We start from the raw sequence: 23,527 nt of genomic DNA, 5'->3' as shown, positions 1-23,527 counted from the left end.
ATGCAGGTGGGTGTCATGGAAGTTTCCTCCACAGAGCTCCATCTCAATCTTGAACTGCAGTACCCCTCTTAGAGTTACTACTGGCCCTTTTCTGAGGAATCCTATTGAATTTTGTGGTGGTTTTGTCAGAGGAAAAAACATCCTCTCTGAAGTAATTTGAGGCTTTAGATACAATTTTTGCTGTACACTAAGATTATCCTTAATCTTGGTGGATGAACTGTGAAAAGAGGTTTGTAGCAAATGAACAAAATTCTGCAGTCTGGCAAAAAGATTTAGAAACATCATTCAATTGTGCAAACTATTAAATTGTAATATCAATAAATGAACACACTGTGGACCAGTTCAGTATCATTCTGATTATTTATTTTCTTAATGTGGACAACCTTTAACTTTGATGGTATAATTAACTTTTTTTCTTTTAAATTTCTTAGAGCCCTTGGCTGAGAATTCTCACACTAATCTTGGTACATGTGGGGAACAAAGGAAGAGAGGAGATTTTCCATAGTGTGTGTGAATGTGCTTTACAATTCTTGAATGTATATTTACACATTGACTTTACACTGAAGTCTGTAAGAAGTCTTTTCTATGGAAGGGGGTGGGGGGTAAAGAATCAAATGACCAGAGATTTAGGCCCATTTGATCCATGTGAGATTTTCCAGTATAGTCCCACAGAGCTCGTCTGACATTCAAATATGCCATAATTTCGCTGAAACAGTACTATATCCAGTAGTATTTCTGTACGAGATGAAACCTGGAACTAAGGAATGCATCTCTTCTGTTTCTTTAATTTCACTAAACTGCAAATAATTTAAATTATTAAATTCAAATATCAAGACATTTAGTTATTGTTCATATCGCTCATCTGTTAACCTTCTAATAATACATCACATTTTTTAAATAAAAAACAACAAAAAAGACTTTAAAGGCTATATAATACACAGTTTCATTGGCTCCAGCTCCCTGGGAAGGTTTTTACGATATCACTGTATTTCCCAGAATTTCTTTGGAGCAATGGAGCAGAATGTCCATTGGCAACTTTCACACTCAGCAATCCAGACACTAAAACGATAGTTTAAAAAATTACCTTGTGATTTTTTAAATTTTTTTGATTGTGTCTGTGTTTAAAAAAAAGAACACAGCTTTTTTTGACTTTCAGGGTTTTTTTTTTTGTTTGTTTTTTTGTGAAACACCACAAGACTTGGCAAAAAAAGATGTAAAGAAGACTCTTGATGTATAAAATTCCTCACTGGTAGAAGAAACACTGACCTTGATTTGGCCTAGTTTTAATTAGTTATTTCATTCATCTACTCTTGCTGCATATTTTGAAGCTTTGAAGAAAGGGCTAAAGGTCAGGCTAGAAATCATAGAACAGTTCTGTACCAACAATTCCTTTAACAGGAAAGGTGTCCATGACATAATGAAGCAGAGCAGAAGTGTGTAAATAGTATATGCTGCGAGTTGTGTGCATCTCTTTACATGATGTGTGTGTATATACTGTGTGTGTGTGTGTGTGTGTGACAGTATGGTGGATACGTTTTCCTTCTGTACAGCTGTAAGGAAGACTCTACTGAAATTCTCCTGTTCTGTTGCCTTTAGATTGGAACTAGCTCTTCTCCTAGAAAAAAAAACTGCAAGGCAGGCCCATTTCCCATTCAACAGCTCTGCATCTTCCTCGCAGTAAAATGGATTTTAGGACAGTTGGATGAAGTATTATTTCTTACACAGAATATGGTAGCTCTGCCATCTGAGGAAAATGAAATGAAACAAACAGAATGAGCCAGCGGTGACTGTGGTGATAACATTTCCACATAGTTACACCTCAACTTTTTTTTGGAGCCTTTGCACCCTGCAAAACATGTATTTTTGAAAAAAAATGTTTGTGGCGGGGATAAGAGGGATGTGTGGGGGCTGTGAACATAATTCAGCTTTCCCCCTTCCTCTCCTTGGGCTTCAAGTACTACCCCATTGTTTCCGCCACAAATGGAGGTGGTAAGACCCTTTTGTGTCACCTCAGGAAAACAGACTGAGGCCCATAGATTTTTAGCAGAGGCCAATATATTTGAGATTGTTCTGAATGATGACATCTGTCACCGCATCAAAGACAAATTGGATATTACTGGTATCAGTGGCACAGGTGAAGTGCGAATAAATCTCCTTGGTCTCCTTGTTGCGATTCAAGTCCTCAAATTGGCGTTGGATGTAGACTGCTGCCTCCTCGTAAGTGTTTTGGCCCTTGTACTCAGGAAAGCAGACTGTTAGCGGGATGCGTCGGATTTTTTCTGCCAGAAGATCTTTCTTATTCAGAAAGAGGATGAGGGAAGTGTTGATAAACCAGTTGTTGTTGCAAATGGAGTCAAAGAGACGCAGACTCTCTGCCATCCGACTCTGCAAGGAAGGAACCAACAATGTCAGCAACAGTTTGTGAACAAAACTATATAAAATACATAGAAATACATAATCACAGCTGTTAGTGAACAACTCCCTTTTGTTTAGAATGTTCTTATCTGTTTCTCATTCCTGCTTCCTGTCTGACTGTACATCTTACCTTAGGATGAATTTTCAGGAACCTTAATTCACTTAAGTTGACATATTACAGTTCACTATAGATTACAGCTTCATTTAGTTTGATTTAATTTTTTTTAATAATCGGTAACTGTGAGGCAAAGTCAGACTGAAGTTTTTAAGAACAGCTGCTGTAGTACTTCACTGTTTTCCACAATCAGGCTAGCATTGCAAACACATTTTTTGGGCTGCAATGACCAACAAGCACATAATTTTACAAAAATAGAAGAGTAGGTTTATGGCCAGAATAAAGCAGTGGAATTCACACCTGTCTGAGTTAGCAGCCAAAGAAAGAATAGCTTATTGTTGTAAGGATAAATTATATGAATCCAAAGAAATTTGGACACTGTTTCTAGATATATTTGAATAAAAAATGTTGAAATGGCTCAAAGAATGCCAGACCTCCATTCCGCCAAACCTCTTCTCTTTCCCCCTTTCCACCTGGTCCATTCCTCCCTTCCTCTTCCTATTTATGTATGTCTTCACCGGTTTTGTTACAGGTATCCCCAACCTAACATGTTATATCTATGTAGTATTGTCTCGTCTTGAAGCTTTGACAAGTTGTATATATAAATTATGCAATTTTACTTCATTTTTGAATTGATCCCTTTTTCTCCTGTATTTCCTTTCCCATTTAATAATAGTAACTTTGGAAAGATATATATGAAAAAGTATATTTTCCTCCAGATGGCCAAATCCATTCTCAGACAGAAGGGGCAACTCAAAATGAAGACAGAATTTGGCTAAAAGGGTTTAGTAGACACCTCTGATCTTCCACTTGCCACTCTAAACTAATAACTACCATTGACAACACGTTGAAGTGACTGACAGGAACCGTTTATTTTGGAAATACCAATTGAGTCATCATCATCAGCGATCCCTCGATTCAAGGATGATCTCTACCACAGATTTACTATGGGTCCTGAGATGTCTCAGGAGTCCGATCCTGGAACCACAGATCCACCCGCAGTAAGTATAGACATTTCCTGGCAGGCCAGATGCCTGCTGGGAAAAAGTTCTTTCTTTTTCCTTCCTTTTCAGCTTTGAGGGCAAGGTGCTTTTCCTCAAAGCGAGCTACTGCCTGATGGAGGATGTGGCACACTGGGGTCAGTTGATGGCTTGTTCCTCCCACCTTGTGATGTCCATCCACATCAGTTTTCTTGAAATACGCTTTCAGTGTGCCTTTGTAGCGTTTCCTCTGACTACCACGGGATCTCTGAGCATGGGTGAGCTGAGACTAGAGGACTTGTTTTGGGAGGCGAAAGTCTAGCATCCACACACAATGTTCAGTCCAGTGGAGTTGCTGAATGAAGATCATTGCTTCAATGCTGGTGACACTGACTTCAGTGAGGAGGCTGGCGTTAGTGCAGCGATCTTTCCATTTGATGCGAAGGATCTTCCGGAGGCATCAGTGGCGCTGGAACACTTTTACTAGTGGGGGTGCTAAAAGCCAGCCCCATTACCCCTGTCCATCCACCCCCGCAAGCTGGGTCCAGGAGCAGGGCCATGTCTACAGGAGGGGGGAACCCAGACAGAGGTAAGGGGGCCAAGGTTGGGGGTGGGTGCAGGGCCAGCAGCTGGGACCCCACATGTGGGGCCGGGAGCAGAGCCCGAGGTGCAGGGTGGAAGCTGGGAACTTGTGTGCAGAGCCGGGGTGTAGCCCCCGGCATGAGGGTAGCAGCCAGAACCCCATGTTGGGAGCCAGAAGCAGAGCCCCAGGCATGGGGCTGGGACCCCACATGTGGGCCTGGGAGCAGAGCCCCATGTAAAATATGGGGGTGCTGCAGCACTCCCCATACCCGTAGTTCCTGCACCTATGGGAGGCATCGTTGGTGGTACCTCTCCAGACTCTTGAAGTGCTGTCGATAGGTCACCCAGGTTTTGCATCCATAAAGGAATGTTTGAATAATAGTTGTCTTACAGACCTGGATCTTGGTGTCCTGCCACAGGTCATGGTCTGTGAAAACGCATCAGAGCAATTTTGCAAAGGAAGCACTTGCGCACTAGATCCTGTGCTGGATCTCACTGTCAATTTTTGCATTTTGAGAAAGTTGGCTACCGAGGTAGCAAAAGTGCTCGACTGTCTCCAAAGTCTGTCCCTCGATAGTGATTTGTGGTGGGTCATGTGCAAGGCATGAAGAAGGCTGACAGAGCACTTTAGTGTTCTCAGTATTGACTGAGAGTCCTAGGCTTTGGTAAGCTTGTGCAAAAAAATACAGTGTGGACTGAAGATCATTCTCAGTGTGTGCGAGGATAGCAGAGTCATCAGCATACTGAAGATCAGTAATGGACACCTTGAGGACTTTAGGCTTCGAGCGGAGATGTCAAAGATTAAAAAGCCGTCCATCCATTCTGTATTGAATGTCAACTCCACTGGGGACGCAGTCTTTAACTAGCACTAAAATGACTGCTAAATAGATGGGAGAACAGGGTTGGGGTAATAATGCATCCTTGCTTAACCCCAGTTTTGATGATGAAAGGGTCAGTCTCAAGGCCATGACAGAGAACAGTGGCATTCATCTGATCATGGAGAAGCCTTAGGACCTTAATAAATTTTGGAGGGCAGCCAAATCTGGCCAGCACCTTCCATAGGGCTTCGCGATTGACTGAGTCGAAGGCCTTTGTCAAATCAATGAAGGCCATGTACAGGCCCTGATTTTGCTCCCGAGACTTTTCCTGGATTTGGCTGGCAATGAAGATCATGACAGTTGTCCCGTCAGTTGGTCTAAAATTGCACTGAGATTCTGACAATATTTTCTCAGCAAGGGAAGTAATTGGTTTAAGAGGATACAGGCAAACATTTTCCCTGCTGTAGATAGCCAGGCAATGCCTCAATAATTTCCACACTCCGACTTATCTCCTTTCTTAAAGATTGTAACAATGTTGGCATTTCTCAAGTCTTCTGGAATCTTCTCATTATACCAGATATGAAGAAAAAGTTTGTGGAGCTTACTTACCAGTTCTTTACCTTCAAACTTATAGACTTCAGCTGGCATGCCAGCTGCTGCTTTATTGTTCTTGGTTTGCATAATGGCTTGTGTTGCTTCTTCCAGGACAAGGAGGTCAGCAAGAGATTGTCTTTCATGTCGTTGAGGTATAGATTCAATAGTGGCATCAGAGACAGTTGACTCATGGTTCAAGAGTAACTCAAAATGCTCCTTCCATCTGGCTTTGGACGTCCTTAAAATATGTCAACCCATCTTGGGCTCAGAGTGGTGTGGGACTACGGGAGCGGGGACCATAAATGGTCCTTACTGCCGGAAAAAAGCTCCTTATGTCATGTTTATCAGCAAAAAGCTCAATCTCCTTGGCTTTTTCTCACTACCATTTATTTTTGATGTCATAGATTTTCCTTTGGGCTTCAGCCTTGAGTTGCTTGTATGACTCTTTCTTCTGCTGGTGTAATATGTCATTTTGCCATAGCAATGAGCTTTTCTTTTCTGGTCGAGCAGACCCTGAATCTCAGCATCATTCTCATCAAATCAATCTTGGTGATGGTGGGTGACATAGCCAATGAACTCAGCATATGCCAAGAGAATGGCAGTCTTTAATCCTTTCTAGAAATTTTCATTATCATCATCAACTGTAGGCATAGCACTGAACCTCTCTTGGAGACACTGTTGAATTTTCTCCCAAGTCACTATATCTTCAAGGGACTTGATGTTGAATTTGTTTTGTACTGTTTTTGCCTGCTTGCAATGCCATGAGGCGATCTGGAAATTCATGGTAGATCTAACAAGGCAATGGTCTGTCCATCAGTCATCGGTTCCATGCATGGCCCTCATGATGAGGACATCCTTCCGATCTCCAGAAGGTGCCAATGCCTGGGGCAAGGGTGTCTCCAGGTTGTCTTATACGTCTCACTTTGTCTGAAGAGGATGTTTGTGATGACCAGGCCATGTTCTACATATTTGCTCAGGAGGAGGATGCCATTGGAGTTGGCCTTTCCTACTCCTTCTTTTCCGATAGAGCCATTCCAGAGATCCGATTCATGCCTGACTCTAGCGTCAAAATCTCCGAGGAGCATGATCTTGTCCTCCTTGGGAATGTTGGTCAAGACTCTGTCAAGATCTGTATAGAATTGTTCCTTGATATCCCTGACAGCATCGAGTGTTGGGGCATATGCACTGATGACAGCAGTAGACTGGTTATTGCTGAACTTAAGATGAAGAATCATATGACATTCATTGATTCCTACAGGAAATTCTGTAAACTGACTGACAAACTTATTCCTAATTGCAAAACTGACACCATGAATGCGCCTGCCCCTTTGCAGATTTCCCTTTCCAGAAAAAGGTGTAGCTTCCACCTTCTTCTCTCAGTTGATCTTCATCTGGGCACCTTGTCTCACTAAGGGGAGCGACGTTGATGTTATATCTTGCAAGCTCCCTGGCAACGTTAGCAGTTCTTTTTTCCAGTCATGCATTATATTTGTTATACATCAGGGTGCGAACATTGCATCTAGCAAAAGTCACTGTCTTTTTATAGCTTTGACAGCAGGCAGAGTGATCCCACTGGACGCGGTAATCCAGCCAGGATTGGGTGAGACAGCCTAGGTTTTGGGCACCTTTTCTAGCCCTCTCCCCATGTGGGGTGAGCAGAGGGAATCCTAAAGAGGACTGCTCAATTGTGATAGTAGCTGCCAAATTGCACCCCGTCTCAGTCCAGGTGCCAGACGACCATATAACTACCACCACCTACATGCAGATTCGTGGCTAGGGAGTGCCAGATTCACTAATCCTGTCCCTATCACCACTAGTCTGTTGCCACACAACTTGGAAGGCTGGAAAGATATTATTTCCCACTGGTGAAGCCTGCACATGATTTCTTTTAACATGGGGAAGCTGGTGCGCTTACAGCAACCACACAATCACGACAAGTTGGAGGTCTGGGGCAGGGAAAGTCTGCAACAATTGGAGATCTCCAATTTGCTGCAGCCTTCATCCGCTTTCACAGCTGTTAAGATCTGAAGATCCTTTTCCACCTGATCCGCTGTTGAGGACTTGAGGGATTGGACCATGCTTTGTCTGGACCTCCCCTCAGACCTGTTTGCCTTGGGAGACCCTACCAGGAGCATGAAGCTCCCAACAGCATAGTTCTCCGATCATTGGAACAGGCAAGCCCCTTCAGCACAAGAAGGTAACAGTCCCCGAAGAGGACCTAAGAAAACTAACGTTGGATTGAAACATCTGTTAGAAATTGTGGGCCATATTTTACCCTTCTTCTGCACACTGTTCTCCCACATATTGTTGCTTTGAAAAATAAAGGCTGTTTATATGGGGACATCATAGAAAATTAATATGAATTAACTAAAGATCTGTATTTTAAGTGGATTAGTTAAACCGCATTAAACTGTGGTGTGAAAACCCTCATTCCGAATTAAAGTTGCCTTAATTTGATTTAGTTTAATTAACTTTGGTTTAATTAACTTACAGGGGTTTAACTAATCCACATGGGGATGTCCCCCTGTAGATAAATGGCAGATGGAGCTGTCCATGGTGCCAATTGCTATTGGAAAGTTGTGTGCCAGAAAGGACCTTCTCCTTTGTAACATACGTTTTTTTGTGCAGAGAAGAAAATTGTTCTAGCAGCTGTCAATATTTCAACTAAATATTGTCCAAAAAGAAGACAGAAAGAAGTCTCACGCTTACAGATATTTACACTAAAGGACATTTCTTTCCAACACGTTGCAGATTAGGTACTAATTCCTGTAAAAAGTTTTATTGGGATTTCAATCTCAAAACTTTAGTCGGCTCTTTTGGTCTTAAAAGTTCAATGTTTTTTATTCAACATCAAAAGCCTTCAGACTCCAACCATTATGTGTGTACCACCACCACACTTGATAGTGACACACCATTAAATTTCACATAGTGAGACTCTCAGTGAAAAAATATTGTCTAAAACTGTTTGCTGAGATTTCAAAATCATAAGATCAGACAAGAATTTATAAAAGATTTCAAGTTTACAGTCAAGGTCTCTTTATATGTGTTGAGGAATTTTAAATAATTTTAGAGTTGAAGTGGGCATCACAAATCTTCAAGCATTTGCCCACCTCTGATATTTTCAGTGTTCTCTTTTTAGAAGACAAGAGCATCTTTTAACAAAGTCATTGTGGTATTGTACAGGCCATCCTTCCCACTTAGAGCTGGTAAAGAAGCACCATCAATTAATCTTAACATATCACCAAGGAGTCATTCCAATCTTTTTCTTATTTTTGAATACTCTTTACTGATATTTCTTAATAGAAATAATGACAGAGCAAAGAAAGAAAATGGATACACAAAGGCAGAGGTGTTTTTCCAGCCATATAATATCATGATAATAATAGAAGAGATAGATAAGAATTGGATACAGGAATCCGCACTAGAATCCCCACATATGACAATATTTCTCAACTAACCCAGTAACTTAATTTCAGTCAATACTAGATTAGTCATGTATAATCCTCCCGAAAAAAATCCAATCCTTAGATATCCCAAAAATCCTTCTTCCTCCCTCAAGTTTAAAATAGAAAATCCTCATATCATTAAAAGGGAAGATGAAGAAGTACAATTCAAAACCCCATTTTACAAGATCTCAAATTATTGTAATTTAGATAAGAAAGTGCTTTGTGTTAAGACTTGAAAACATCCCAAGAATCCTCAGTATTTTGTATCTTATTAGACTTATAACTGCTGTGAAATGTTCAAGAAAGTGTAGACAGAGCCACAGCAATATGTGATTTCATTCTGAACAACTGGAAAGGTGTTAAGTATTACCTTTCGGAGCAGTTCACTGTATATGTACCCACGACCTGTGTAAAGTGAACTGAAGTCAATAACTCTCAGTAGCAGTTCTATTTATTTAAGCAGTGATATGTTCCTATCCAAATCTTATGCCCAATTTACGACCAGATCTTTGTGTCAAGATGTGGTTAATAAATTGGCTACAAAGAAGGAAACATCTTGGTGACATTTTCCAACCCCAGGAATAGTTTGGGTTTGGCAGGTAGGGGATATTTTTGTCCAAAGTCCCTTAAAGAACTCTGCCTCCAGATAGTCAAATTCCAAGGCTGAGTGTCGTATCATACTTTTGTCCAGAGCGTTTAGTTGGTAGCCCTTGTAAGGGTGGATCTGGTGTAAAAATATGCTAGAATGGATTGGAGAAGACAGGACATGTTGTGTGTATTCTTAGTGGCAATCACTGTGTATGTATGTGTGAGAGGGGAGGATGCCTCAAGTGTCTTCTCATTGTCTCCCTTGGCTACCAGAATTTTATTCTCTAGTGATGTCACACACAAGTTGAGGGGCAGGGAGTAGTAATAGGAGGTCTCTGGTAGTGATGGAGCAGAGAAAGTCTGAGAGTTTCTTCCACAGGAGAGGGGAGATGTCTTCTGCCGCGCTCCTCTGCTGGTGATTACAGGTATTCACAACAGGAGGCAGCTGAACAGATCTGAGAACTTGTTCCTCAAAGATGTGAATCAAAGTGTTCTACTATGCTTCATTGGCTAGCATGATAGGAAAATTATTCCAAGACTGGGATAATGCTTGCCAAATGTATCTTGTCTTAAATTAGGGCTTCTGCTTTATTTGCCCTGGTACAACCCCACTGAAGCAAAAATTATTGCAGCATTGCCAAGTGCCTCTAAAAATGGTCTCTATTTCTTAGCAAACTGTCATTATTTAAATTCTGTACCATCTAAAATTTATTTACTGCAGTTCAGTTCACTGGGTGTTAAAAGTGTCCCCGTTGTTCCCTTCAAATGTTTCTATCAGAAGCACTGGCATTTGGACATCTTTCATCTTCCTGGTGAGGCATGGGCTGATAAGCAGCCCAGAAAAAAATACTTTGTCCACCAATCAGGGGTAATGCACACATCTTTGGTTGCTAGAGAGGCAAGTGCAGATTCCTCATCATAAAGTACATGCTCTTCATCCAGAGCATGAGGCATCTGGATCCTAATTAGTGCCATACTACAATTGCAGTGTCTTGAAAATGACAAGGGTTCTGTGTTTCCACTATCTCCTAAGAACTGTTTTTGAGCTCACAGAATATGCTTTGAGTTTTTTCAGTTTCAGGCTTGCCTCAGTTGTAGTGCTCTGACTGAGATCTGGGTTGTTGGGTACAGCTGATGAGGAGTGTTTTATTTAGGATGCTACAGCTGGAAATAAAATGATAGACAAAAAAAATTGCACAGGAGGAGAGACTGGAAAATAATTTAGGAGTTTAGTTTAGGACTCCCCTTTTTTCCTCTTTATCTGAGAAAAATGGCTATGGCAAGTAAAAGAAATGAAAAATGAGTGGCAGCAAAACAGACACAAAAAGGCAGCCAGAAAAAGAACTGAAATAAAAAGAACAGATGAAGGATGAAGAAACTGAGAAGATGGGGAAAAAAGGAGTGACAAATGTTAAAAAAAAAAAAAACAACCCAGAAAATGAAGCAGCAAATGAGAAAAAGCAGTTAGAGGAAAATGAGAGAAAGTGGGTAAAAATCCCTTACAACTACAGGAGTTAAACATTTTATAATAAAGTCAAATAGAAACCCATCAGGTTTGGAAGCATACTGTATTTCCACGGTATTTGAACAAGAAAATATTCCACATTCCATTTGAAAGCAGAATTTATTTTTTATCTCCTTGTGTTTTCTGAGATAAAGAAAAAAAGCCACTAGCCACACTAAAATATCATCAATTTTTATGTAATCTCTCTCCAGCATGGGGAGCTGGAGTAGTTTGGGTATATACACACAAATAGCCATACTTGTCTTATTGAACAGGATCAAAGAACACCTAAATGCATACTTATATGCAAGTGCCTGATGTCCAGGTCTAGAGTGGATGTGTAAACACAAGATGCTAGTTTGATGTAATCTTGGCTACAGGGTGGCTAATTTGTTTCTTGAACATTTACAATATGGTTAGATAGTCAGGATTAAAACAGGCTCTGAACTCTTAATGAAACTCCAAATATTCATAATACAAATATATGATATGTGGAGCTAGTCATAAAACTGTAGTTCAGATACCTCATACTCCCGTTCTCCTCTATAGATTGGGCTCATGGATATGATACCTCACATGACGCACCACAATCGTCTTTCCCAGTGAGGAAAGGCAATACATCCTGGGAGTTCCTTGGTCACAATTCAGCATGGGAGAGGGAATCCAACTGAGGAGCCTGCCCATGGAGAAGAACAGGGACATGAGGCAACCATACTGCAACTCTCATGAAACACTGCAGCAGCATCTCTAAGTTAAAATATTTTGGTTTTTGGTTAAAATATTTCAATTTTGATTTTAAGATAAAATCAAAATTTTCCTAAGGAAAGCAGACACTTTTTACAAAAATGTTTAGCGAGGCCTAACCGTATGAATTTTGAGAAATGTATACTGTGATGGCCATACCTGTTCAACATCAGCTAATATTCCAAGCCAATAAAGTCTTTTCCACATTCTGCAAGCTCAGAGCTGTTTATGTGACAGTTTCATTACTTTGCACTGTAGAGGAGGGATAGAATGTGAGCCTGCTTAAAACTCATTCTTAAATCCACTGGAACACTGACACAAATTAAGTTAATCATATTTGGATTTGAGATCCTCCAGCCATATATATGTTCCTGTGACATGTGTCTTAGTAGGAAACAGAAAAGTGACAATTTACTATGGAAAATGGTTGCAGAATATGAGTGAGGCTAAGTGGTATCATGCTAATCCACATTGAATACAAAAGATACAATAGCTAAACATGATGATCTTAATCCTCAAATCAAATGGATTTTTGCCATCTTTATGCTCCCCTGATTTGGGAACCAGTTGGAGCCCCTGGAGCAATTTAGGATCATAAGAGCTGTAGCCTAAATTTTGGTATTTTTAATCTAATATTTTCAGTAATAGCTTGAAGTTATGGGACTACTGTTTTAGAAAAAAAATATTCCTGGTCTAATTGGTGGCTGTGCTGTATTACATCAGTGGACATCCTTTAGCCTATAGAGCTCATATGCCAATAAATAGAGTCTCTCATAAGTTTCTGAGCAGCTTCAAAAGTAGTTATCAGACTGTAGGTTCACTTTCAACATATTTTAGCAAGCTAACGGACATTTCTGAGAATTAGTTAATCTCTCAGTTGTAGAATGTACTTAGTGAAATAAACAAAACTAAGTAAAAAAACATTGGGAAGTGGAAGGTTAACCACCACCTGGGTTCTCATGAGGGAAACAATGCAAAATTCATAGAAAAGCATTAAAATACATAATCTTTTAATCCCATCTGCTTTATCTCACGCATCCACTCAGTGACTAGAGGAATTAGATTAAAAACAAATCTATAAACACACCAGTGAAATGCAGAACTAAATGTAAAAGCTCTCTTGGGTTCTAACATAACCAAGGATCAATAAAATCAAGGTCTTTACACAACATGTTCTGTGTTAGCACATTTGGAAAGAGGACTCACTAATGAGAGTAGTTCGGATTCAAAATACAATTGTAGTTTTCCTATACCAACCACGGACACAAAATAGTGGAAATACTACACATATGCAAAACAGTCCTTAGTAGAATCTCTCACAAATGTCTAGACATTAATCAGAGTAATTTTTCTGCCTAAAAATCATCTCTTGGGCCAGCAAATATTATCCCTCTGGATCCATGAACTGTTCCACAAAAACAAATGGTAAAGCCTTACTAAATAAATCACCATAGCATATTTCTTGGAGGTAAATTTGGCCAGAACAACTTGGTAAACTGATCTCCTTTATAGTTTTGCTTCAACCTGAAACAAATGAGTCTCCTACAAGAAAATTATTTGCATAAGCAGATTTCTAACGTGTGTCAAGAATCTTAGTGGAGCTCTGAAGCCTTGCTGCAGAATCACACTTCCACATCTGGGTACAAAAAACACATACACCCTGAATGAAAAATCTAGATTTTATAATAATTTTTTACACTTACTTAAATAGCACTTTCTATCTATGATTATGAAAATGTTTTATAAACATTGATTTGGTAAGCCTCAAAACAACTCAGTGAAATTGTTAAGTATTACAGATTATTCATTACAGATGTGTGAAATGAAGTTCAGGGTTGAAATGACTTGCCCACAGTCAAACAATTCTGTGGTAGAGCCAGGAATAGAATTGAAGCATAAGTTCAGCATTGTCATGACATCTTGATCAGATTGTGAGAAATAAAATCTTATTACTTTGGAGTTTAACTTTGAATTTGGCTTTGAACGTTCTCTGTGAAGTTGAATATTATGGATCCGATTCATCACTGCACTGATTATGTAGGTGCATCTCAGCTAATTTCATGGAGCTCTACTGGTGTAAAACTAGACCAACACAGTAGCAAATCTATATTTAAAATTCTTTAATGATGATTTTTAGATTTCTGGTCTTCATTTTTCTTTGGAACTAAAAAACTGAGTCCATTCATGGATAAATCTCTGCTTAGTATAGTAAGTTAAACTTTAAATAATTGTTGCAGAGATTTTATAGGATGTGGAAATTTCATCTCCAGGAAAACCATAAAATGAAGATTGATAACTTGCATTGCTCCCATGATGTCATTGTTTTTCATTGAAAAGGTCATTTCTTTATGTGCCAGTTCTACTTCAGAAGGTATTGGCAACTACCCACTTCTCAACATGTGTGATTTGCTGCTATTTACTTTTGTCTTTGTGTTGCACTTCTCTGCCCTGTGCCAAATCATGAGTTGTATTTTTCATCACACTTACCCACAAAACAACCACCAGATTTCCTGAAACAATCACATAGTGATTGTTTGAACATCTGTGGTACATCTTAAAAGGAAACCTTGAGGCATGTCTCCTGTGGAATTGATCTAGTGAATAGGTCTCTGAATAAATTTCAAATGTGTACACTAATATTATGTTAGATAATCACATAATATGAAATTCATTCCTCCTAGTGCAATACCACAGACAGTTCTGCAAGGGTTGGGAGAATAGCATTCACCTTTCAAACCATGAAAAGTTGCAGAGCTGCAACTAATCTTCTAACCTATTGTTAAAATACTGACCATACCCTTTGTGTGTTTTACACCACTGTAATCATGAATATGAGGATACTGGAGTTTCTTCCACGTTTTCACCTTCAGCATCCCCTTCCACATTTGCCGGGTCAGAACTGGCACAGAGACTCCCTATGCAGTACTCATGGGGTGCAGAGGATCTCTTGTGTTCCTGTATCCCTGGCATGCCAACACACCAGGGGCTTAAGTATAATGGAAGGCCTTTTGTAAATCCCTATTACAGTGGTTGAATTTAACCTTAAAAAAGAGTAAAAGTAAATGAAACAAGTATGAAGTTTAAAATTGGTTAAACTTATAACCTGTACAAGAGCTTCAATGTTAAGCTTCTCTATAGAGATGCAGATATTCAAAGGGCTGTACTTTAGGATTCATTTGCCAGTGTCTTGCAGTCAGATGTATCTGTCTGACCTTGAATATTTCTAATTGACTTCTTCATTTCACTAATTTTTGTAATCTATTTGTACAATTCAATATAGTTTGTGTCATTTTCACTTTTCCTTCACATAAAATGAGTTTGCAATATTGGCATGTTAAATTAAGAAAAGCAATCATGTCCCATTACGAATACATTTTTTTTCAAATCAATATTCTCTGCTCAAGAGATTGCACATGCTTTGATATAATGTCTTTAATTAGTTCACATACCAAATTTAATTAAAATTAGGCAGAATGATCTGAATAGGGCATGAGACAGCAGAAGGGTGCAGAGTAAGTAACTAGGCATGATTAATGTGGCAGTGTTAGGGTGCGGTTCCAAATTCCCCTTCTTTGTTGCCCTTGCCCTCATTTTGTATCACACGCAGACCCTGGGTAATTTAATAATTTGTGCTAACATTCTTTCACCATGAAGTTGTTGATTTCTGAAGAGAGGAAGAGTATGTCTGCGAGATGGTAAGCAGTTTTGCACATTGTGATTGGCTTACTAATTAAGAGTACAGGCAGTTGGTTTAGTATATTGTCTTAACTTGGATTTATTTTCTTCAGACTGGAAAAAAACAGTTATTGGAAGGATCTGGTGTAGAGTTTGGAGCTAGGCTTTTGCTACTAGCATTTCCCGATTGTCCCAAAGGGCACAGTAAATCAATCTGTGTTTACAACTGGATTTTCTCAAACAATTCATAGAACAGTTTCTTTCAAAGAGCCTAGACTCACCCCCAAGAACTAAAAGTTCTTCCACAGTCAGAAGCATTATGGTTTCTTCCGAACCTACTGATTTCCCTGCTGATGACCATGTTTGTTGCCCTCATTGATTTTCTGATCTTTTAGCAGAAGATAAGAATAAATGAATAAAAAGCAAATTAACTAATGGACACTTCGGAAGGTTATTTTCTTCCTGGGAGGTGTTTTAATTGCACTCCCCAGAGCCTAAAGAAGCTTTACCTCTTCCTTTACAACATGCTGTGTTGCTCAGGGCAGGAGCTTCTCTTGTGTTTCCTGTGCAGGGAGATGTAATGTCCCAAAGAATAGTGCAATCACCTTGGAAGAACCAGGTCGAATGCCCAAGCATCAATGTAATTCAATCTCTTGTACTCACACTGCACTCCATCTTGTGTGCAATTTGTTAGCAAGTATGCTCTATTGCATTAGGAACTTCATTTGGCTCCTCGAGTGAGTGTAACAGAATCCTGTCTTTCTGAGAATCTGTTCTCAACAAGAGGGCAACTGAATTCATTATGCTGATGAGACCTCCGTGAAAACTTCTAAATTAATAATTTATTCACGCCCTTGTGACGAAGTAGGAATTTTCTGTGGTATTTTTATGAAACCTGTGTGTGCCTCAGTTTCCCCCATATGCTGCATTGTTACAATGAGGTGGAAAAGGACTGTGTGCTCTCAGGGCAGGCTAAGAGACACAGATATGAGTGTAACCTAGCTGTCTAGGCATTAGTCCCTGTAGCAATGGAGCATCTGAGAAGACAATGGCAAATCCAGTCACCAGGACATTGACACCTACCAACCACCCACAGGGAAGATTTCACCACCTCTCATCAGGCCTACATTAGAAAATTAGGTCGATATAACTATGTTGTTCAGAGGTGTGAAAGAGCCACATCCCTAAACAATGAGTTAAACTGACCTAACCCCTGGTGTAGACAGCACTAAATTGACGGGAGAATTCTCCTGTCAACCTAGCTACTGCCTCCTGGGGAGGTGGATTACCTACATTGAAAAGAGAAGCCCTGCTGTTGCATAGGTAGTGTTTTCACTGAAGCACTAGAACATTGCAGCTGCACTGTTTTAAGTTTAGACAAGCCTAGAGCAACAATCCTCAGCTGGAGAACAGAGGACTGGAGAGGTGTGAGATATGAGTTGGCTGCTGGAGGGAGTTGGGGCTCTTACCTGGAGTCAGACCAAAGAGGTCAGATGGAGAGATAGGCTGAGCTTGAACAAAGGGGTTCACTAGAGCTTGGCTGGGCTCTGGGCTAACCAGATTGGACTATGCTTTAACCTTTAGTTCTGTATGCTACCCTAAGGGCTTCCTGTGCTGTATTCCAGCTGACTAATGAACCCAACTCTTTTGACAATGCTGTTTGGGGTCACTACAAATGCTTGGTGAGCTGCATTAATCCCTGAAGAGCATACATGTCTCCTTCAGCAGTCTGTCTCAGTTGGGCTCTCTGAACGTGGTATGGAACGTGGAGATCATAGTATGAAGCAGGAATCCTGAAAACCCAGAGGTCCAGTCTAAGGAGGCAGTGAAGCCATGTGGCTTACGCTGGAGGAAGAGTGAGACCCGTATGGGATCTGACACTCCTAGAGACTGTTCCAAAGATGAGGGCATAGCACCAGTCCTGTGGCTCTGTGACAGTACTTTTCCGCATTTCTGGATTATCTCTGAACAGTCTCTTGTTTTTACAAATTTTATTTTATTGCTATTTATAACCATGACATGGTTTTGTGCAAATCATTTTCAGTTTATGGATTGCACACAAATTGTTTGGTGCAAGTATTCTTTAATTGCTATTTGCATTGTGCAATTGATCATCTAAGGCATGTGATTTTGTTTCTGTTCTATGATTGGATCATCTAACCTTTTATAAACAAAAGCTGTGCCTTTAGAAATCATTGTGACTTTGATTATCTGCATGAAGAGATCAGAACATTTTAGGGCAAGAGAGACAGCAGTAGATAAGCTGAGTCTTGGAATATTAGAACATTTAAAAGTCTTTCCCTGGCTTTTATCACACAAGAAAACATTTTATTTAATTGCCTGCACAGATCCCAGATGTAAAAGTACTTATGTTCTTTCCTATCTGAGGGAGAGAGAAAAAAATATTTGCTGTTTAATTGATTTTACATTCAGTTTTCTTTTGTGATACAAAGTGGCATATTTTGGACATGTGCACAATGCTATTTGAAAAGAATGCAGTCACCTCTCTTTCTGTCTGTCTTGATTAACTGCCAGAATGCCAGGTCTCTGGCTGGGGCAGTTTGGAAAGCAGCTAAATATATCGTCGCATCTAGAACATACTTTTTTATACATCTGTCAAGTATATGTATTGAATCCACTGGTCTCTATATCATCACATAACAGGACAAACCATTCACCACAGTCATATAGGGAACTGGATTCAGTGTCCCTGCACAGTACTCTTTACAGGACTAGCAGAATCCAGTATAACATCAAGTGGAAAGAAAAGAGCCACACACCCTTCGGAGGTGAAGCTGCCACCAACAAGATACAGAGGGACAAAGGCCAACAACATGCCCTCAATGTGATTCGAACACAAAACCTTCTGCTCTGAAGTCAGACATACATCAAGTGCATGAGCAGGCACAACATTCCTTGTAGCAAAAATAGCTGAAGCATATTCAGCAGACGTGGTACTGCTCCTACATGTGCTCTCACAATGCCAGCAGCCACATGCCCTTTGAATGTTCTCTGTGTTTGAAGTCCTTTGTAGTCATAACAGTTGATCATCATAAATTATTGCCCTGAACCTGATATGTCAGTATGCTAGTGACCGCTCTGCTGCCATTCTTGGTGGGTTGCCTGGTTGCACATCACTTCTGTACCTACTCCTCATTTTATTTATTTTTAATTTTTCCATCTGTTTCTTTGAAGTAGTTCCACTCTTTCCTTCTCTTTTCTATTTCCAACCCACAAAAAGTTCACCATTTCAGAACAGGAACAGGAACATTTCCATTGCAAATACTCTTGCAGATATTAATTCTTACTATCCTATGCAATGCTTTTCCTTCCTACGAACACTGTATATACCAAGTCACTCACCTGAATGTTCCTGAATAAGTGCATAAAAGATTAAGAATACCAATGAAGGGTATCAACAGATTTTATTTGTAAGAATATTTGCAAATAGAGCTGTGGTGAATAGTGGACTTTTCAGTTAGCTGGTAATTCTGCGAAGAAAAAAATGTTTCGCATCAAACCAAAACTGAAAATTTTGGCAAATCAAAAAGTAAAAAAACCAAACAATTTTCTAGATTGAACAGCCTTCCAAGGGGCAAAGACTGAGCTTGATAAATTTATGGAGGGGATGCTATGAGATTGCATACAATGGCATATGGGCCATCCATGATTGCTATTTAGCAAATATCTTTAATGGCTGGAAATGGGACACTAGAGGGGAAGGGCTTTGAGTTACTACAGTGAATTCTTTTCCAGGTGTTTGACTGGTGGGTTATGTCCACATGCTCAGGGTCTAACCGATCACCATATTGGGGGTTGGGAAGGAATTTGCCCCCAGGTCAGATTGGCAGAGACCCTGAGGGTTTTTCGGCTTCATGACACTGGGGCATGAGTCACTTGCGGGTCTGAACTACAGTAAATGGTACTGTCTGTGTAATTTGAAGTCTCTAATTCAAGATTTGAGGACTTCCGTAATTTAGCCAGAGTTTATGGGTCTACTAGAGGCATAGGTACATGAAGTTCTATGGCCTGCAATGTACAGGAGGTCAGACTAGATGATTATGATAGTCCCTTCTGGCCTTAAAGTCTATAAGTCTATGAAATGGTTTCCATGTAAGAAACACAAAGGAGTTGGAAGTAAGGAAATCTCATCGCCCTGTCCATCAGTGGTACTCAGGTCATTTGTATCTGGAAATATAAGAATTGCCATATTGGATCAAACCAACTCCAGTGTTCTGTATCTGTCAGTGGCCAGTATAAGATGCTTCCGAAAAAAAAAAAAAGCAAACAACATTGTAGTGGACAATAATGTAATAACTTCCCCATTAGGTAAATTTCTTCCTAACTCCATCAGCTCTTGGGTGTTGACTTATGCGCTGAAGAATGAGGATTAATATTTCTTCTACTTTTTTCCCATCTAATGTAAGTGTGAATGTTCTCATTAGTCATATAAATATCTAATCCTTTTTTAATCCTACTGAACTAATGGCCTCAATGGTATCTGATGGCAATGAGTTCAATAGCTTAATTGTGTTAAATGTTCCTTTGTATCAATTTCACTGAATGTCATCTTGTTCTTGAATTGTGAGAAAGGGTAAATAGGAGGGGCTGATGGAGGAAGGATGGTCCAATGGTTAGAATGCTAGCTTATGACTCATGAAATGTGGGTTCAGTTCCCTTCTCTCCCCATACACTCTGTATGACCTTGGGTAAGTCATTTAGTCTTTCTCTGGCTCATTTCCCTATCTGTAAAATGGAAATAAGAGAACTTCCCTACCTCAAAGTTCTGTTGTGAGGATATAAAGAATGTGGGGTGCTGAAATACTTCAGTAATGGGGGCCATACCAGTACCTTAGATAGATTTGCCTTCCCTATGCCATTCGTTAGTGTGTACACCTTCATCTTGTTCTCTTATTTGTCATCTCTTTCTAAACTTAATCTTAAATCTTTGTGGCCTTTCTTCATATAGTAGTTCCCGCCCAATGGGAGCTGCAGAGCTGGTGCTTGGGGCAGGGGAGCGCACGGAGCCCCTTGGCTCCCCCTACATCTAAGAGCTGGAGGCGGGGACATGCCGCTGCTTCCAGGAGGGAGGGAGCCTGCCTTAGCCCCGCTGTGCTGCTGACCAGACTTTTAACAGCCTGGTCAGTGGTGCTGACTGGAGCCGGCAGGGTCCCTTTTCAACCAGGTGTTCCGGTCAAAAACTGGACACCTGGCACCCTACTGGGGACTAGAACCCAGGTCTGCAGAGCTTGGGGTGGCTGGTATTCCCACAGTGTCACTGGAAGGCCCTGCAGACACACACCCAGAAAGCACTGTGGAGAACAGGCACCCCAGGAAGTACCACCCATGAGACCCAGAATGACAGTACCCTGCGGTCCTCTGATTGGCCAAGTGCCCCTACTTAACCCCAAGTAGTTGTCTTGGCAACTGCACAGATCATGACCTGTTACTGTGTTGGACTTTGCCTTGTCTCCTCATCTCTGGTCTCTGACTCCAGCCTGACTTGCACCCTGATTCCTCCCTCTTGATTCTAAACTGATACTACCTGTGACTTCTGGTCTCTGACTCCAGCCTGACCATGACTCTGACTCTTGTTTACAGAATCTGGACTTGCAATTCCTTTAACTCTGGCTCGGCAACTTCCATCCCTGGTGGGCAGACCTCAGCCCAACCGCGACCATTAGACAAGACTGCCTATGCCCTTGGCCCCTTACAGTGTCAAATGGAGAATTGCCTGAGACATTTCTGGGGCACTGCTTTTGTCCATCTGTACAACAGGACATTTCCACATTGTCCTGAACAATGTGAAACCCAAAACAAGGGATGTCAACTTCAACCATCACAGTTACCCAGTTAGGCACCACCTTGTTGGGTGTGGTTTCTGCTGAGCAGATGTTCATATCAAAGGTATACAGATATAAAAGTGATGTGGTTAAAGAAGCTCAATTCATTTGTTTACATTGAACTCATTTTATCCAGATTTCAGAGTAGCAGCCGTGTTAGTCTGTATTCACAAAAAGAAAAGTCGTACTTGTGGCACCTTAGAGACTAACAAATTTATTTGAGCATAAGCTTTCGTGAGCTACAGCTCACTTCATCGGATGCATTCAGTGGAAAATACAGTGGGGAGAGTTATATATATAGAGAACATGAAACAATGGGTGTTACCATACACACTGTAACGAGAGTGATCACTTAAGGTGAGCTATTACCCCAACCTGGGATATTCTGTCTACTACCCAAGATCCATAAACCTGGAAATCCTGGATGCCCCATCATCTCAGGCATTGGCACCCTGACAGCAAGATTGTCTGGCTTTGTACTCCTCAGGCCCTACGCTACCAGCACTCCCAGGTACCTTCGAGACACCACTGACTTCCTGAGGAAACTACAATGTGTGTGCTCACATTCTCCACTTTTCCCCTTTCCTCATTTTCCCTTATACTCTCCTTCTACCCCATATCATGATTTCCAGTTTTCTTCCCCATGTCCAGGGCTCTGTGTGATCCCCAAGTCCTCCCATGCCAAGGGCTCTGTGTGCCTCCCTTTCCCACATCCAGGGTTCCATGTTCTCTCCCTCGTGTCAGGGGCTGTATGTATGCCCCCCATTCCCTCCTTCCTCCTGTACCAGGGTCCCCCAATCTTCTCCCATCAGGGGTTTTATGTGTCCCCCCCTCCCGAAAGTCCCTTTTTCAGGGTATCCCAATCCCCACCCCTCCCAGCCAGAGGCTCTGTGTGCCTACCCTTTCCCCACTTCTATTATTTCTCTTTCTGTCTGGGAGATCAGTCATTCAGGGTGTCAGCATGTTAAACTCTATTGGAAGAATGAGCAGGTGTATTGTTATGCTGGAAGGTGTTAATTGGTGTTATCAATCAGTTCTTTGATCTATAGACAATTGCAGAGGTGCTTGAAGTGTGACTGTGTTAAACAGATGGCAAAGGCTCTGGGTGTTCCCCATTTTCTCCCCTTCTGCATTTTCAGTTTCTCCCAAATCAGGGGAGAAATGCTCATCAATGCCTAGAGCATTTCCTGAAATTTTGCAATTAATCAGATGCAATGTTCAAAATTTCTCACTTTACAGCCAGAGAAATGTCATCTAGGTGAGTGGGTGAGGTAATATCTTTTATTGGACCAGTTTCTGTTGGTGAGAGAGACAAGCCGAGCTTCTCTCGGCTTCTCTCTCTCTCACCAACAAAAGCGGTTCAATAAAAGATATTACCTCACCCACTTTGTCTCTCTAACATCCTGGGACCGACAGGGCTACAACAATGCACACATCTAGCTGAGTGTAAGGCTTGCTCAGCCAAAAATTTTCAAATAATCTTCAAAAGACATACAGTAGCAAGTGATGGACAATGCCCATACAAAACAAATCCTCTGTTACTCTCTTTTCTCACATACTAACAGCCAGAAAATGGAAAAAGGGAGATTTTGGTCCTACCTTGTAAATTGTATCTGAAGAAGTGGGGTTTTTACCCACGAAAGCTTATGCTCCAATAAATCCGTTAGTCTTTAAGGTGCCACCAGACTCCTTGTTGTTTTTGTGGATACAGACTAACACGGCTACCCCCGATACTTGTAAATTGTGTTTCTTTGAAGAATACCTGTTTGCAGTCTGTGCTATGCCTAGCAGTACCACAAAATTAAGTCCAGTTGGACTTAATGAGGTAGACCTAGGGAGCACCTATTGCCACAGTCCTGGCACTGGCCCAAGGACTCTACATCCAAAGGCCTCATCTATGGTTGCACAGACATCAGCTCTGTAATGTTGAGTATATATGCAGACTGACTTCTTGATATCAGGTTGGCACATTTCTTCCACTGAGAAATATTCTCTTTCTGCTCAGGCTATGACTGGCAAGTGTCAGAAATAATGAGTCACAAAAAAAATTGCTTTCCTTTAACAATGAACAAGAAACTAACTATTAATTGAAGCGAAGGGAAAAATAGACCCCTGCAGCCCTCTGTGTAGACACTTCAAATGCAGAGGTGGTGTGCAAAATGCGATTTATTTTTCCACCCCTTGCATGTGTTCTGCCTTTAGCCTTTGTGCCTCCCACATGGA

The 23,527-nt window shown here is 40.8% G+C and overlaps 2 protein-coding genes across 3 annotated transcripts in view; one reads left to right on the top strand and one right to left on the bottom strand.

The window, feature by feature from the left end:
* Positions 1 to 23,527, top strand: part of RSPH14 (radial spoke head 14 homolog) — a 211,804-nt gene that overhangs the window by 31,286 nt on the left and 156,991 nt on the right. The window lies entirely within an intron of this gene.
* The window catches only part of GNAZ (G protein subunit alpha z), a 146,658-nt gene continuing 123,472 nt past the window's right edge, over positions 342 to 23,527 (bottom strand). For both annotated transcript variants that reach the window (XM_073312842.2, XM_073312843.2), the window contains exon 3: positions 342 to 2,385. In XM_073312842.2, the coding sequence (XP_073168943.1) occupies positions 2,041 to 2,385 (345 nt within the window). In that variant the 3' untranslated portion in view covers positions 342 to 2,040. The remainder of the gene's footprint in view (positions 2,386 to 23,527) is intronic.

This window comes from Lepidochelys kempii, chromosome 15 (genome assembly GCF_965140285.1).
Source record: "Lepidochelys kempii isolate rLepKem1 chromosome 15, rLepKem1.hap1, whole genome shotgun sequence".
Taxonomy (NCBI): Eukaryota; Metazoa; Chordata; order Testudines; family Cheloniidae; genus Lepidochelys; species Lepidochelys kempii.
The sequence above is the reverse complement of the archived record's forward strand: the minus strand, read 5'-3'. Positions and strand labels throughout refer to the sequence as shown.